Genomic DNA, 18,120 nt, shown 5'->3' on the forward strand with positions numbered 1-18,120 from the left:
AGCTATTTTCCAAAGCACCTGAAAGCCAGACAAGGAATAATGGATGGAAACTGACCAAGGAGAGATTCAACCTAGAAATAAGGAGAAATTTTCTGACAGTAAGAATAACAGAGTCAGAAGGGACCTTGGAGGTCATCTAGTCCAACCCCCCGCCCAAGCAGGAGACCCTACACCATTTCTGACAGATGGCAGTCCAGTCTCTTCTTCAAAGCCTCCAATGATGAAGCTCCCACAACTCCCGAAGGCAACTTCTGTCCCACTGGTTGATGGTCCGGACTGTCAGGAAATGTCTCCTTAGTTCTAGATCAGAGGTGGGCAACTATGGCCCTTTTATGACTTGTGGACTTCAATTCCCAGAATTCCTGAGCTAACATGGCTGGCTCAGGGAATTCTGGGAGTTGAAATCCACAAGTCATAAAAGGGCCATAGTTGCCCACCCCTGTTCTAAGTTGCTTCTCTCCATGATTAGTTTCCATCCATCGTTTCTTCTCCTGATTGTCATCCCCGGTCAGGAAAATTCCTCCTTATTTCTACAATCAACCCAATGGTACAGAAGTTGCCTTCAGAAATTGGGGGAAGCTCCCTCCTCCCTGGAGGCTTTCAAGAAGAAACTGGACTGCCACCTGTCAGAAATGGTCTCCTGTATGGGCAGGGGGTTGGACTAGATGACCTACAAGGTCCCTTCTGACTCTGTTATTTGGTCAGAAGGGAGAGAGAGTTTCCCCCCCTTTTCTCCTCCTTTCTTCAGCCAAGAGGTCTTCAAACATGGCCGCTTTAAGACTTGTGGACTTCAACTCCCAGAATTCTCCAGCCAGCTATGCTATGCTATGCTATGCTATGCTGGCTGGAGAATTCTGGGAGTTGAAGTCCACAAGTCTTAAAGCGGCCAAGTTTGAAGACCTACGCTTTAGCCCTTCCCTCGAGGCCCCTCCCCCCCTCCGCGCGTGCCGTGCGTGGCCCCACCCCTGGAGACCGCGGCCACGCCCCTGGCTCCCTGGCCCCTCCCCCTTTTCCTTCAACGGGGAGGCCAGCGCAGCGCTGCCTCCTCAGGAGTCCGGCTTGAGCCGGCGGTGCGGAGAGGTCGTCCCGTATTTCGGCTCCGAGCAGGCTCGGGGCCGGTGCTGGGACGATGGACGAGTTGCTGCTGCCCACGGCCGTGCTGGAAGTCTGCGTCTTGGTCGGAGTTTCCCGGGAGAAAGCCAGAGAAGCGCGTCAGGTATAAACACGCGTGTCGGGGGGAAACGTCGGAATGCGCGCTCTCCTCCTCCCCCCCATCCCCGGGGGGGGACGGTGTTTGGACGGCGCTCCCACAAGTCCCGCGAGGCAGTTTGAGGGGAAGTTTGGCCCGCGGGTGGGGTGGAAAAAGGTTCGCCGGGGCGGGCCTGGGGAGGTTTGCCCGTGTCTTTTTTTCCCTTCCTCCTCGGCCCGCCTGGTTGCCTCCAAATCCGGCAGCCCCGAAGTTGGGAGCCTTTTCGCAAGGAAGGAGAAGGAGAACAGGAGGAGGAGGAGGAGGGAGAAAGAGAAGGAGAAGAAGAGGAGGAGAGGAGGAGAGGAGGAGAGGAAGAAGGAGAAGAGGAGGAGGAGGAGAAGAGGAGAAGGAGAGGAGGAGAGGAGGAAGAAGGAGAAGAAGAGGAGAACAGGAGGAGAAGGAGGGAGAAAGAGAAGGAGGAGGAGGAGAGGAAGAAGGAGAGGAGGAAGAAGGAGAAGAAGAGGAGGAGAGGAGGAGAGGAAGAAGGAGAAGAGGAGGAGAAGAGGAGAAGGAGAGGAGGAGAGGAAGAAGGAGAAGAAGAGGAGAGGAGGAGAGGAGGAGAGGAAGAAGGAGAAGAGGAGGAGGAGAAGGAGAGGAGGAGAGGAGGAGAGGAAGAAGGAGGAGAAGAGGAGGAGAGGAGGAGAGGAAGAAGGAGAAGAGGAGGAGGAGAGGAGGAGAGGAGGAGAGGAAGAAGGAGAAGAAGAGGAGAAGAGGAGGAGAGGAAGAAGGAGAAGAGGAGGAGGAGAAGGAGAGGAGGAGAGGAGGAAGAAGGAGAAGAAGAGGAGGAGAGGAGGAGAGGAGGAGAGGAAGAAGGAGAAGAGGAGGAGGAGAAGAGAAGGAGAGGAGGAAGAAGGAGAAGAAGAGGAGGAGGAAAGGGAAAAGGAAGAAGGAGAACGAGGAGGAGGAGAAGGAGTGGAGGAGAGGAGGAGGAGAGGCAGAAGAAGAAGAGGAGGAAAGAGAAAAGGAAGAAGGAGAAGAGGAGAAGAGGAAAAGGAGAGGAGGTGGAAGAAGAAGGAGAAGAGGAGGAGGAGGAAAGGGAAAAGGAAGGAGGAGAACGAGGAGGAGGAGAGGAGAGGAGGAAGAAGGAGAAGAAGAGGAGGAGGAAAGGGAAAAGGAAGAAGGAGAACGAGGAGGAGGAGGAGAAGGAGAGGAGGGGAGGAGGAGAGGCAGAAGAAAAGGAGGAGGAAAGAAAAGGAAGAAGGAGAAGAGGAAAGAGGAAAAGGAGAGGAGGAGGAGGAAGAAGGATAAGAGGAGGAGGAAAGGGAAAAGGAAGGAGGAGAAGTGGAGGAGGAGGAGGAAGAAGGAGAAGAGGAGAGGAAGAAGAAGAGGAGGAGGAGGAAGGAGAAGGGAAAGAGGAAGAGGAAGACGAGAAAGAGAAAAAGAAAAAGAAAGCTTTTCCCGGATCAACCTGCGGGTCACCTCTCTTCCTCCTGAAACACCTGGCCGCGCTTAAATATGAAGCGGTCGCAAAAGGGGTTAACATGATCTGGGGACACTGCAACGGTCATAAATATGAACCAGTGGCCAAGCATCTGAATTTGGATCACATGACCATGGGGATGCTGCAATGGTCGTAAGTGTGAAAAACAGTCCTAAATCCCGTTTTTCAGTGCTGTTGTAACTTTGAATGGTCACTAAATGAACCACTGTATGACAAGGACTGCCTGTATTTATTTTTATAACCTTTGTATGAATCCACCAGATCTTGGCAGAGATTTGGGGGAGATTTGAAAAAAAATGGCAACTCCCCCCCCCCCAAAAAACCCAGGGACTACAACAAGTCCTTGAGTTTTGACCACAACTCAGCCCGGTATTTCCATTGGTGAGACGGTTGTTAAGTGAGTTTTGCCTCCTTTTATGACCTTTTTTTCCCATGGTTGTTAAGTGAATCACTGCAGTGGTTACGTTAGCAACACGGTTGTAAAGTGAATCTAGCTTCCCCCGTAGACTTTGGTTTGTCAGAAGGTCGCAAAAGGGGTTCACCGCAACGGTCATAAATATGGGTCAATTGCCAAGCGTTCAAATTTTGATTACGTGACCATGGGGCTGCAGCAATGGTCATAAGAGTGAAAAATGGTCATAACTCGCTTTTTTCCGTGCCGTTGTAACTTTGAAAGGTGACTGAATAAACTTGTTTTCAGTTGAGATCTAATCTGTATTTGCTGTACGACCTTAAAAAGATTGTTTTGTTGCTGCCAGCTCAGGAGTTCAGCGCTGTTAATTTCCCAGTGGAAAGGCCTGATTCTGAGGCTGAGGTTTGAATTTATTATTTATTTTGAACCCATTAAATGTATTTCCTGCTCACTTCATTATCGAACCAACTGTGGGCAGCTTGCAATACAATACAAGCAAAGCCGGAATATACCACATGAAAAATATTAAAATGAGCAGGGATTGGATAAAATTGGGAACCAAGTACACCTCTGGTACAGAGGTTATTTGCTATTTATCCAACATTGATTACATTTATATGCAGCCCATCTCGCTATCAAAATGACTCTGGTCTGCTAACAAGACAAGAAAAACAAGATTATACAACAGTCAACATATTAAAAACATTAAAATTAGGTATTTGATAAAACTGGGAACATGCAGGTGTACTGAGATAATTGTTATTAAACCATTATTTATTTATTAAGCTTATTTGGTACCCATCTCACTACAGGTAGTCCTTGACTTACAACAGTTCATTTAGTGACTGCTCAAACTTACAGCGGCACTGAAAAAGTGACTTACGACCATTTTTCACATTTTACGTTGTTGCAGGATTTCCATGGTAATGTGATCAAAATTTAGATGCTTGGCAGCGGGGATGCCAAATTCACTTAACAACCGGGTTACTACCTTATCAGCTGCAGTGATTCACTTAACAACTGTGGCACGAAAGGTCGTAAAATGGGGCAAAACTCACTTAACAAATGTCTCACTTAACAACAAAAAGTTTGGGCTCAATTGTGGACGTAAGTCGAGGACTACCTGTATTGAAGTGATTGGGCAGCTTATGATACAATAAAAACAAAAATATACAGATAGTCCCTGCTTTACAACAGTTTGGTGACCAAAGTTACAACAGGGCACTGAAAAAATTGATTTGTGACTGTTACCACATTTATGACCGTTGCAGCTTTTCTGTGGTCACATGGTCAAAATTCAGACGCTTGCCCACTGACTCACATTTATGACGGTTGCAGTCTCTTAAGGTCATGGGATCCTCTTTTACGACCTTCTGGCAAGCAAAGTCAATGGGGAAGCCAGGTTCACTTAACAACCGGGTGTTACTCACTTATCAACTGCACGCGATTCATTTAACAACTGTGGCAATCAAGTCTGTAAAATGGAGCAAAACTGACTTAATGACCGTCTCGCTTAGCAAGAGAAATTTTGAGCTCAATTGTGTTTGTAAGGTAGCTTGAGGACTACCTGTAAAGTTGTTCTGCCCCAGCTATGGACCCCAAAGAACACAGCACACAAAAAGTCTATACAAAACTTAAATTTACTAAAATAACTTAGTCTTTTCCAAACAAAGGCTGTTAATAAATTTTCTTAACAGCCTAAAAGAAACCAAAGATAAAGTAATCACAATCTTACTAAGGTTGGCAGAAAGCCCAGAAGCAATTTGCAGAGAATCCAGACGCGAAGGAGAATGAACTAAAGTTGTTCCCTACAACTTGCTTCAGTCGGCGTTCCTCCTTAAATAGGCTAAAGGAGTGGCCAATTAGCCCCAAGCCTTACTCTTGAGGAGACCTCCTCCTGAGAAGCCACTCCTGCCTTTTGGCCGCTCTGCGCACCCGTGCATCGAGAAGAGGCTCCTCCTCTTCGTCCTCTTCACTTAAAGGAGCTTCTGGAGGTTCTGAAGGCCCTGGCTGATTCCCCGCCTCTGGCACCACATCTTCTCCAGCCTCCTCATTGTCTGACTCGAGTACCAGCTGCACAGGATGCTGGCGCAGCACCACACCAGCCTCCTCACTGTCAGAATCAGCTACAATCCACACAGGCTGCTGACGGGCCACAACAAAAATGTTAAAAATGTTAACAAGGTTCAAATTAACAGGAATTGGATCAAATTAGGAATCAAGTAGACAGAGGGAGATGGGTCACCTCTGTAAGCCACCATCTTATTGTTGTTGGGTTTTTAAGATTACTGTTATGAGACACTGGTTGTCCCAAAGGTGCTTTTTCAAGAGGCAACTGGACTTTCTGGTTCCAGTTTTCCAGTTGCCTCTTGAAAAAAGCACCTTTGGGACAAGCATGACACTGGGTGACTGATAATCTCCGTAGACATTCGGACTCTGGTTGGCTACTTTTTTCCACCACAATTCTACCTCTTCCTAGTTTTTGTGCGTCAAAATGTTGAACTCCTCTACTATCTGAAGTTGGGGAAGAGGTTGGCTTGAGGCTCTCAGCCCCCGGTTTCACATTTTTCTCTTGGTTGCAGTGGTTGCAGACTTCAAATCCTTCGTGTACTACGTTGGTTGATGATAGTTTGCTAATTTTAGGTCAGTCCAATCTGAAGCCCATGGGGCAAGTGACATCAGAAACCTTTGAACACAATCTTTGTTGTTGTTGTTAGTTGCGAAGTCGTGTCTGACCCATTGTGACCCCATAGACAACGTTCCTCCAGGCCTTCCTGTCCTCTACCATCCTCTGGAGTCCATTTAAGCTCACGCCGACTGCTTCAGTGACTCCATCCAGCCACCTCATTCTCTGCCGTCCCCTTCTTCTTTTGCCCTCAATCTTTCCCAGCATTAGGCTCTTCTCCAGTGAGTCCTTCCTTCTCATTAGGTGGCCAAAGTTTCATCTTCAGGATCTTTACATCCACGACTGGAAAGGAATCCCATGATCATTGTCACATTTAAGAATAAAAGAAATAACATTTAACAATTGTTCAGGCCCCATCCGCTACTTTTAAATTGTCCCATAAGACTCTGGCCAATAAGACACTTACTTTAGTTTAGAAAATATTAAGAATCTCTAGCACATAGAAGGCTGAGCTGCTATTGTCGTATTTCTGTGCAACTCTTGGCTTGCACAAATGTTCCTAATGGAGAATAGCGTTTTTGTCTGTTTTGCATGATACATACATGTTGTAATAAGGGTGGGACGAAACCCCATTTGCAAACCTCAGTAAAAGAAACAGGATGTAACTGAGCCAGTTTTATTTTTCTTTAATGGGCTGCAGTTTATATATCAATAGTATTGCTCATTTCCCTTCTTTATAACATTTGTTTTTCTAGTTTAAGAAAATACAGAATGATGCTGTGTTGTTAATTCTCAGATTATTCTGTCAATTGCTACCGTGTTCGATGCTAAGCAGATTCAGTATTAAACAAAGCTGTAGTTTTGAAGTGGATGATTAAATATGATTTTGCCTAATGCCTGTATTGACACATGGAGATGTTGCCTTATTTTTTGGCCTTACAACTGTTAATATTCCTTTGAGGGACTTTGAATGAGCCAGGAAAAATATTTTGAACTTGGTTGCTAGTCTTACTCTCCTATTCATTGTATTTCTTACTTAGCTGTGTAGGTTCAAGGTTATCACACATAATTTTCCTGCAATGTATCTTACCTAATAATACAAAAACAGCAGATTAGAGCACTGTGATTAGCGTTAGAAGATACTAATAAACAGAAGTTCTAACTAGAACTTCTTTTACAGCCCTCTCTAAGCGGTATACAGGATCAGCCTCTTGCCCCCAACAATCTGGGTCCTCATTTTACCCACCTCGGAAGGATGGAAGGCTGAGTCAACCTTGAGCCTGGTGAGATTCGAACTGGCAAATTGCAGGCAGCCAGCAGTCGGCAGAAGTAGCCTGCAGTACTGCACTCTAACCACTGCGCCATCGCGGCTCATACAACAGAAATGTTGGGCACAATTGTGGTCATAAGTTGAGGACTACCTGTAGAGTGAAAATAGCTGGCCAGGTTACTCACATCCACTGTAGTTTTGTAATATATGAGGTAGGATAAGAGTGATACTATATATTCCAAAGTTGAGACAGTGCCATACATAGCATAGTATAAAGCAGGGGTCTCCAACCTTGGCAACTTTAAGACTTGTGGACTTCAACTCCCAGAATTCCTCAGCCAGAAAAGCTTTATATAAAGTATGCTTCTTTGCTCAGAACTGGGTGATTTATTTCCTTCTCGTTCTGTGGGCACTACAACATATGTTGTAATGCGATGGCACAATCTCTCTTTCTCTCTCTCCAGGCTGAGTCATAAGGGTTCATAAAACTATTTCCAATTGACTTATGGGGAAAAACTGCAGAGAAAATTTCCAAGGGTACTATTGTTCATCCTGCCTTTTTTTTTAAAAAAAAACCACATTCTTTCATTTTCCCCTCATCTATGAGCAGGTTATTTTTGTTCAATTAGTTCATAACTTATTTAACCCATGATTAAACATTTCAGCATTTAAAAACATATTATTCGGCACGGTTTGTTGAAAAGCGGGAACAGGAGAAAGCATAAATTTCTGGAAACACATTTAACTAGGTTCCCCTTCTGCACGCATGCACGTTCACACATACAATGTGTTGTATTTAATATTATTGTGTGATTGTACATTATACGGTTCAGTGGAAATAATGGCTGATTCTATAGAGCAGTGATTGCTAACTTTTTTGCCATTATATGCCAAAAGCAGGGGTCGTGCGGGGGGTGGGTGCCGCGTGTGCATGTGCCTACAACCATAATTCAATGCGCCCCCCCACATGCACGCACAACCTTCCTGCGCTCCCCCTGTTTTTGCCACACGATGGCATGGTGGGCCCGGTAGGCCCATTTTTTGCCCTCCCCAGGCTCTAGAGGCTTTCTAGGAGCCTGGGGAGGACGGAAATGGCCTCCCCCCAACCGGAGGCCCTCCAGAAATGGCTCGTTTCCCGACTTCTGGTGGGACCGGAAGGCCCTTTTTCGCCCTCTCCATGCTCCAGAGGCTTTCTAGGCACCTGGGGAGGGCTAAAACGGCCTTCCCCACTCCCCCAGAGGCCCTCCAGAGGCCGGCAACAGCCCCTTTCCCGACTTCCAGTAGGCCCGGAAGGCTCAAAAATCAGCTGGCCGGTGCGGGCATGTGCGCTGGAGCTGAGCTAGAGCAACGCTCACGTGCCTACAGATATGGCTCTGTGTGCCACCCGTGGCACACGTGCCATAGGTTCGCCATCATGGCTATAGAGCGTGAGTGTCTAACCTTAGCAACGTTTAGAATTGTGGACTTCAGCTTCCAGAATTCCCTAGCCAGTCATGCTGGGGGGAGGGAAAGTCCAAAAGTCTTAAAAGGTACCATAGTTGGAGACATCTGCAAGTTCTAGTATAGATTGTGAAGACAGGTCTCAAGTTCCTCTCCCAGAACTCTTCTAGATTGTCACAGCCTGACCCCCACCTCCTGCTCTGGGTAGTAATGTAGTATTTTCTGTGGCCACCATTTATTTTCCAGGTAGTCATGTCCAACACTTATTCTTGGTGGTAAGAGGGATGGAGCTTGCATCCATTCTGGCAGTTAATTTTTTTTTTTGACTTTGATTTATATGCCACCCTTCTCCGGAGACTCAGGGCGGCTTACAAGGCATTAAGCAATAACCTTCATACTTTTGTATATTTTATACAAAGTCATCTTATTGCCCCCACAACTGGGTCCTCATTTTACCTACCTTAGAAAGGATGGAAGGCTGAGTCAACCTTGAGCCTGGTGAGAATTGAACTCGCAGTAATTGCAGGCAGCTGGAAGCTAAATACTACTTTTAACAGTAGCATTAGTCTGCTGCGCCACTCAGGCTCTTATAATAAGAAAAAATGGGAGGGAAATTGAAATAATTCCTAGAATATTATTTCTTGGTAATAGAGCTTTGAGATTTCAGGTTTCAGGCATTCCTTGGGAAATAAGACAATCTCATAAGAGAGAAACAAAATCAAGCATTCTTTACAAAAAAAAAAGGCTGAACTGTATTAACATTTAAAAACTTTTGATATTAAAATGTCCACATACATAACTGCTCAACTGAAGGGTAAACAGCAGCTTCACAATGAAATTCCAAAAGAAAATACAGGTGCCGCAAGATGTTGCTGATTTGTTATAAACAAACAAGTAAACAAACAAACAAAACCTTCCTAGAAAAACATTAGAGCAGGATTTAAAAAAAATTCTTATTGAAAATTGTAGAAATTTCTAAAAAAAAAGAAACACTGAGTATGAAGCATTTTTTCCTAAGATTAAATAAACCAAACCAGTTTCAATCTAAAGTGAGAACAGTTTGTAGGTGTGGTGCATTTTTTTGCATGCAAATGAACAATGAGATGTGTGGTGACATCATTGATTTGCTATTGTTTATGTTTTCTCTGCCTGGTTCTTGAATTCTGTAGCAATCTTGGAAATAAAAGATTGCACTGATTGTTAACCCTTTGCTTTATGCATTTTGGTGATGTTTTACATTACAATTTGATGGGCAAAGTCTTGATATGAACCATATGGACCATACTTACAATTTTGGAGGACTAAAAAAGTCACCAGAATCACAGAGCTAGTGGTGAAGATGCTGAACTTCAAAACAAGAGGCTGTGAATTCTAGTCCTCCCTTATGGATGAAAACCTAATCTGGGCCAGCCGTTTGCTTTCAGCCCAACCACCTCACAGAGCTGGGGGTATGTGGTGGGGAAAATGGGAGACAGGAGAATAGAATAAGGATAGGATAGGATAGGATAGGATAGGATAGGATAGGATAGAATAGAATAGAATAGAATAGAATAGAATAGAATAGAACAGAACAGAACAGAACAGAACAGAACAGAACAGAACAGAACAGAACAGAATAACAGAGTTGGAAGGGACCTTGGAGGTCTTCTAGTCCAACCCCCTGCCGAGGCAGGAAATCCTACACCACTTCAGACAAATGGTTATCCAACATCTTCTTAAAAATTTCCAGTGTTGGAGCATTCACAACTTCTGCAGGCAAGTTGTTCCATTTATTAATTGTTCTAACTGTCAGGAAATTTCTCCTCAGTTCTAAGTTGCTTCTCTCCTTGATTAGTTTCCATCCGTTGCTTCTTTATTATTTATTTATTTATTTTATTAGTCATATTTCTATGCCGCCCACTCTCCAAGGACTCTGGGCGGCTTACACCAAAGACAGTATACTAAATAGCATATTGCCCCCAACAATCTGGGTCCTCATTTTACCCACCTCGGAAGGATGGAAGGCTGAGTCAACCTTGAGCCTGGTGAGATTTGATCCGCTGAACTGCTGAACTAGCAAGTCATCTGAAGTAGCTGCAGTACTGCACTCTAACCACTGCGCCACCTCGGCTCATTCTTGTTCTACCCTCAGGTGCTTTGGAGAATAGCTTGACTCCTTCTTCTTTGTGGCAGCCCCTGAGATATTGGAACACTGCTATATCTCAGGGGTTGCCACAAAGAAGAGGGAGTCAAACTATTAGAATAGAATAGAGCTGGAAGGGACTTTGGAGGTCTTCCAGTCCAACCCCCTGCTCAAACAGGAGTTCCTATACCAGGGGTGTCCAACTTGGAGGCTGGATCCGGCCCACGGGGTACTTGGATCTGACCCATGGGGCTGCCCTAGAAACAGTGAAGGACCAGCCCGCTGTGCTTCTGCCAGCGAAAATGAGCTCCCAAGCTATATTTACAACCCTCTGCCAGTGAAAACGGAGCGCGGGAGGGTAACCTTCCCGAGCTCCGTTTTCACTGGCAGAGGGTTGCAGGAGGCCTTGGCAGCTGAAAACTGAGCTCGGGAGCCCGTTTCCGCTGGCAGAGCGCTCAGGCACCCACGACAGGAATGATGTTGAGCTCGCCACGCCCATCCTAGCCACGCCCACCCCGGCCCCAAACACAACCCTGATGCGGCCCTCAAATGAAATCGAGTTTGACACCTCTGCCCTTATACCATTTCCAGACAAGTGTCTGTCCAGTCTCTTCTTAAAAAAACTCCAGTGATGAAGCACCCACAACTTCTGAAGATAAGCCGTTCTACTTGTTAATTGTCCTCACTGTTGAGAAGTTTCTCCTCACCGCAAGACGAAGAGATAATTAAGAAGATATTAGATTGTGCAGAAATGGATAGACTTACATTGAAATTCAAACAGAAAAAAGACACAGGATGCTATCCAACGTTGGTTGGGAAAAAGGGGTGGGGAGTAAGAATGGAATCTGTATTGCTAAACAATTTAAATACCCAGACAACACGATGTTTATTAAGCACTAAGAAATGTAATAAATAGAAAATTAATAAAATTTATTTCTAAAAAAGAAGTTTCTCCTTAACTCCAGGTTGCTTCTCTCCTTGATTAGTTTCCACCATCGTTTCTTGTCCTGCTCTCTGGTGTTTTGGAAAATAAGTTGACCCCCTCTTCTTTGTTACATACATACATTACACACACCACCTTGAGTTGTAGAATAAAAGTGAACTATAACTCTAATAGTAAATGAAATTATAATAGGTTTAGGGTTTTAAATAATATAGACAGGACTATAAATTGTTTTATAATTGTCATATTCCTGTTTTAGGGGCTATACCGTAGCTTTTATTGGTTTCCAATCTAAAGGTATCTTCAGTATTTAGCCCTCATTAGAGAACCCATGATCCATTAGGCCATCATTTCAGACACCACTTGCACATCCCCTTGTACTCTCCCCGACCCATGTAGGTCTCCTTGCCCTGTGCATCCTCTCTCAGCCCTTCCCTAACCCAGCAGCTGCCATTTACCTACCTGCTGGCTTAGGACTTCTGACTTCCTGCTGGCTTCCCCATTGACTTTCCTTGTGGGAAGCTAATATTCCTTGTGGTAATATTATAAATGATGATCAGGTGATAATAGCTGACTGTGGCAGCAAAACAGCACTGAAGTGGCCACAACTTTGCCAAATTTCAATCCCATGGGAGTCATGGATCCAGGATCCAGAGCCGCGGTGGTGCAGTGGTTAGAATGCAGAACTGCATGCAGCCTACTTCTGCTGATCCCTGGCTGCCAGCAGTTTGGCAGATCGAATCTCAGCAGGTTCAAGGTTGACTCAGCCTTTCGTCCTTCCAAGGTGGGTAAAATGAGGATCCAGATTGCTGGGGAAAATATGCTGACTCTGTAAAACCACTTAGAGAGGGTTTTAAAACACTGCGAAATGGTATATAAGTCTAAGTTCTGTTGCTATTTTGGACACATTCCTCAAGTTAGTATATTTGAGGACTGTTGATTTAAAATTTGTTACCCTGCGATGCACCGTTTCACCCAATTGAAAGTCAGAAACAATCATCATCTTCATTTAACAACCCCATAATCCCTTGTGGGATGGAGTCTGGGCAACTGAATGGAGCTAGCAGAGTTTTTTAATAGCCGGATGCCCTTCCTGTTGCCAATGAGGAGTTTTGTTCAGCAGATATATTCCCAGTGTGCCCAGAGAGAGAAATATCTGCCTCTACCTAGGATCAAACTCTCAGCCTCCTAATTGTGAGGCGAGAGCTCTACCTCCAGGCTACCGCACCACTCCAAAGTTACAAACAAACAATCATACGTGAGAATTTTAGTTGTACATAGATGATATTCAGGTTTCTGAGAGCTATAAAAAAAGTACATGGAAGGTTAGCCGGTCCCCCCTTTCACAGGAATAAGGATGAGCAGCTCAATATTAAAATGTGATTTAACATATTGCCCATCACAAAATCCATCCCAATTATCTTAATTCTGGTTTTTTTTTTTAGCTTGCACAACAAAAAGACGTGAGAACCATCCCACTCGAACCGGAAGTTCTTTCCGTTTTTGTACCTCCCTTTATCAGCAAGGAAGATTTGCAAGCTCTTCCGCTAAATAGCAACGCTTTCAATAAAACCAAACGCCGTTCTTTCCGAAAAAGGAAAGAGAAATTTAAGACGGAAGATGCAAAGACTGTGAACGGAGCCCCCAGAGCACCTGAGGATGAAGACATCGCTGTTCCCAAAGATGTCGACCTGAATGGACTGCCCCAGCTTTGCTTTCCAGGTTTATTTCTCTTATTTATTAAGATATATATATATATATATATATATATATATATATATCACTTTGATGCAGAGGTCCGAGTGGGTGACTAAATATTTTGTGTGACTTTGTGTTTTAGCTATTTATATCAAGGTCAGGGAAGAATCAAGATCATGTGAAGTGTTAACACCACTTTATAATGCCTTGGTAAGGCCACACTTGGAATATTGCATCCAGTTTTAGTTGCCACGATGTAAAAAAGATGTTGAGAGTCTAGAAAGAGTGCAGAGAAGAGCAACCAGGATGATTAGGGGACTGGAGGCTAAAACATGAAGAATGGTTGCTGGAATTGGGTATGTCTAGTTTAATGAAAGGAAGGACTAGGGGAGACACGATAGTAGTGTTCCAACATCTCAGGGGCTGCCCCAAAGAAGAGGGAGTCAAGCTATTCTCCAAAGCACCTGAGGGTAGGACAGGAAGCAATGGGTGGAAACTAATTTACAAGAGCCTTGGTGGCACAGCAGACTAAAGCACTGTTAAGTAACACCAGCTGCCTGCAATTACTGCAAGTTCAAATCTCACCGGGCTCAAGGTTGACCCAGCCTTCCATCCTTCCGAGGTGGGTAAAATGAGGACCCAGATTGTTGGGAGCAATATGCTATTTAGTATACTGTTTATTGGTGTAAGCCGCCCAGAGTCCTCGGAGAGTGGGCGGCATAGAAATATGACAAATAAAATAAAATAAATAAATAAAATATTCAAAGGAATGAATTTCATTCCTTTTACAGAGGCCATAGTCTGTGAGATCTGTGCTCTTTTTCTTCAATGCTTTTATTTTGTGTGGTTTTTTTTTTTTAACAGGAGGATTTTATGTCACGTCTGAATCCAGAGAGGACCACTTTCATTTTCTCGTTTTCACAGATGTTTTCGGAAACCGAACTTACGGAGTTGTGGCCCAGTATCACCAGCCTGTGCAAGTATGTTTTTTAATTTATTTTGATCTTAATGAAGTTATTCCAGTGCCGGATCTGGAAATGCCTCGGTGAAAGAGAGGTGGGGAGGGAGCCAAGCGAGCATCAGTCAGGAGAAACATCCATAATTGAAGTGTTGAAGGCCCGTTGAATGACCTGCTTCAATGACACTGTAGTTGTGGGTCTTTGTGAGTATGCGAATAACTTCCCTGTCCTTGAAAGACAACCAAATCACAAGCAGTTGTGTTTTTTTTTTTTCTTTAGGAGGGACGCCTTTACAATGGGCAGGCACATTGGGATAAACTTCAAAGCTCCAGAGCTGATTCGTACTTCGTACCATTTGCCGTTTGTGTCATATCCAGGTACCCATATTTCAACGCCTTGAAGGACTGTTTGTCTTGGTAAGGATAAATATTTGGTTGGCTTTTTTTCTTTGTGAGGACAAATAGAGCTGCTGGGATAGTCATAATTTTGTTAGCATTTTGTTGTGGCCTGCCAGCGGCCTGCGCGGATCGTGGCTGATCCTGACGGTGAGGAGGCTGGTGTGGGGTCGCGCCAGCAGCCTGCGCAGCCGGCGCTCATGTCAGACAGCGAGGAGGCAGAAGAGGATGTGGTGCCAGAGGCAGAGACTCAGCCAGGGCCTTCAAAACCTCCAGAGGCTCCTTCAAGTGGAGAGAGCGAAGTGGAGGAGCCTCTCTTCAATGCTCGAGCACGCAGGACTGCCAAAAGGCAGGAGTGGCTACTCAGGAGGAGGAGGTCTCCTCGAGAGTAAGGTTTGAGGATAATTGGCCACTCCCTTAGCCTATTTAAGTCACATGCCGTTAGTAAGTTTCTTGCTGGAAACAACGTGTAATTATTACAGAGCATTTTTTAGAGTGAGTGTCTTATCGTATCTTGTTTTCTGGGCTGGTTGCCAACCTTTGCCGGACTTTGTTTATTCTTGGTACGTTATAACTTTGATAAGGACCGTTGGTGTGTTTCACAATCCTTGGGAATCCGGAGCTGGGGCAGAACACATTTATAGGTAGTCCTCGACTTACAACAGTTCATTTAGTGCAGGGGTCTCCAACCTTGGGCACTTTAAGCCTGGCAGACTTCAACCGGCTGGCTGAGACCCCTGAGATTTAGTGAGTTTCAACTGCACTGAAAAAAGTGAGCATTTTTTTCCACTTTATGACCTTTGTAGCAGACCTGTGATCGAAATTCAGATGCTTGGCCACTGACTCACACTTATGGCCGTTGCTGTGCCCCAAGGTCTTGTGATCCCCTTTTTGTGATCCCCTCCTGACAAAGGAAAAAGTCAATGGGGGAAGCCAGATTCACTTAACAACCGTGTTACTAACACACCAACTGTGAATGATTCACTTAACAACTCTTACAATTCACTTTCATGGTTAGTACCACCTGTCAGCTCTGAAAATGGCCTGACTGAGGGCATCTTGGAGGCTTCAGAGTTGCCACAAGGGTGCTGAGGGATAGGGAGGGGGAAAAAGAGATAGCGGGGGGGGGGTGTTAGCCAAAACAAAATAACTTCCCCTAAGAACCAAGGACAGGTGGCTGAAGAGAGGAGGAGTGAAGTTTCCAAACAACTGGACAGCAGCTTGATTGGACCATGTGGCTGATTGTTTGGGAAAGGGGGAATAACTTTTACTTTTAATTCAGCGAAAACTGCAGGAACCTTTAGAGTCGGTTTTCACCAGTCTGTGCCAATATGATACGTCCAATAAACCTGTTCTTGCCTCGGAGTTCTGCTTGCTATGACGTATTACTTAGAACCCTGACTCCACTTTGAAGTAATTTCGTAGAGATTTTGAGAACAGATGAGAACAGAGGCCTCCTATTGTAAATTCGCAGCTTCTAAATTTTTAAAGCGAGGTGCTGAATTTTATGTCCTACTGGCTAGACTTTAATTTCATATAGTAATAATAAGCTGGCAGGAGCGGAGCTGCAAAACTAGATTAAATTTGCATGAATTGTTCTGCAAGATTAATTGCTTTAAAACTTAAGATCCGTATTTGGGTAGGAAAAGATCAGAATTGCATTAAATTAAAGAAAAATAAAATGGTACATTTTTTGCCAAAGAAACAAATGTTTGAAAGGCACTAGAATTCTTCTCAAACAACTTCCTACTCCTTGCTGTTATCTTCTTCTTCTTTTTTTTTTTTTTAATTGCAGCTTATTGCTACGGCTGAAGCCTTACAAAGATTCAGAAATCGAGGAACACATAAAAGAATTTGCAGCAAAGTTATCCCTGATACCCAGTTCTCCTCCTGGGCAGCTTCATCTGGTAAATACTTAAAAATATACTATATTTTATGATTTCCTGTGCTTTAGCGCAAACAAGGATTGTGGAGAGCTTTTTAGAAGCAGTAGCGTTTGAGAAGAGAACGGTGTGGATTTCCTTCTCGACATTTGTATAAGCCCAACAGGAAACACGGATGAGATGAGCTAAATTTACTTAATTGTAGGGTTACATTAACAGAATCTCGTAAATCTGAAAGTACAGATCTCCCACAGAAGCTTTTATCTGCCTGATCTCTTAGGGTGGGTCTTTTTTAGCTTCCTATCTCTGGCTGTTAAGCAGCTGAAGGCTACCTATCCTTTTATCTGATCGTTCCCTAGATAGCATCTCTTCCCCTCTTCCCTCAAAAGTCATTCTCGCACACCCTTCCATCGTTTTCCCACTGCAAAACAGTATTCTTTTCTTGATGCATATCGGGGCATTCACAATCAACATAGATTTGATCACTGCCTTGATTTCTCTGTCGCTAAACTTTCTCTTTCTCCTTTGCTCTTTCTGCCTTCCTAGGATTTCCTTGTTGATCCTCTTCTGTCCGACCCACTTTTGGCAAGAGGGATTTGAGCTCTTGTTTCCTTTTCCGGATCTCACGTTTCTGCTTTCTTCAACCTATTCCCCCTTACACCTTTTCTGCACTCTGCGTAGTGTTGCTCACGCCAAAAGAGAAAACTGAATCAGGTGTAAGTATACATGGGATTCTTAGATATACTATCGGAAATAAACTCTCTATACCATGGGTGTGAAACTCAAGGCCCGCTAGCTGGATTCGGCCCGTAGGGTGCTCAGATCTGGCCCGTGGACCGGCCCTGGAAACAACAAAGGACCAGCCCACGGTGCCTCTGCCAGCGAAAACAGCCCAAGCGGACTACTTGCAGCCTCCCTGAGCTTCGTTTTCGTTGGCAAAGGGATGCAGGAGGCCATTGCAACAAAAAATGGAGGCTGGGGGATGCCACACGCAGGCTCCCCGAGCTTGGTTTTTGGTGGCAGAGGGTTGTAGGAGGCCGTCGCGGCCAAAAACGGAGCCCGGGAGGGCCGTGTGTGGGCCCCCCCCATGTGCTTCGTTTTCGCTGACAGAGGGCTGCAAGAGGCTGTCACAGCCTAAAACGGAGCCTCGATGAGTGACATCGAGCTGGCCATGCCCCCGGCCACCCCCACCCCGCCGAGGTCTAACACAACCCTGACTCAATGAAATTGAGTTTGACACCTCTGCTATATACAATGTGGCGGAATTCATTGATACGTTACAAAGACTTTGAAGGAGTCTGTTGGAAAGAAACAGGGCCACGCAAGTGAGGAAGTTGTGTGTGCACGCGTGCGTTCCCAGCCCACTACTCGCGCAGCCCGGTTGCGAATTAGCCATGTTCCAGTGGTGGCCCCGGGATTGGGGATCCCTGGTTCAGACCACATAGCCTCTTCCACTCCGATTCTCTTTAGAAAACGAATTGTAATCTCTTTCTGCTGTTTGTGGCGATGAAACCCACCAAAGCTGAAGACCCCCATCTGTTCCTCTTCTAGCTATTTAATGTGAAGCCTCTCCAAGTCGTATTTCCATCTCAGGAAGATCCCGACAGCCCTCTTATTGATTTGGATCTACATCTTCCCTTCCTTTGCTTCAAGCCGGAACAGATTTTACAGGTAAAGGGTCG

General features: G+C 45.0%; 1 protein-coding gene across 1 annotated transcript in view; it reads left to right on the forward strand.

Annotated features, from left to right (window-relative positions):
- Positions 1 to 955: 955 nt before the first annotated feature.
- The window catches only part of DENND3 (DENN domain containing 3), a 47,577-nt gene continuing 30,412 nt past the window's right edge, over positions 956 to 18,120 (forward strand). Inside the window, exons 1-6 of the mRNA XM_087890948.1 lie at positions 956 to 1,216; positions 12,949 to 13,225; positions 14,066 to 14,181; positions 14,440 to 14,576; positions 16,351 to 16,462; positions 17,990 to 18,109. Of these exons, the coding sequence (XP_087747074.1) occupies positions 1,130 to 1,216; positions 12,949 to 13,225; positions 14,066 to 14,181; positions 14,440 to 14,576; positions 16,351 to 16,462; positions 17,990 to 18,109 (849 nt within the window). The 5' untranslated portion in view covers positions 956 to 1,129. The remainder of the gene's footprint in view (positions 1,217 to 12,948; positions 13,226 to 14,065; positions 14,182 to 14,439; positions 14,577 to 16,350; positions 16,463 to 17,989; positions 18,110 to 18,120) is intronic.

The sequence above is a fragment of the Pantherophis guttatus genome, chromosome 3 (assembly GCF_059756535.1).
Source record: "Pantherophis guttatus breed Tessera chromosome 3, ASM5975653v1, whole genome shotgun sequence".
Classification (NCBI taxonomy): Eukaryota; Metazoa; Chordata; class Lepidosauria; order Squamata; family Colubridae; genus Pantherophis; species Pantherophis guttatus.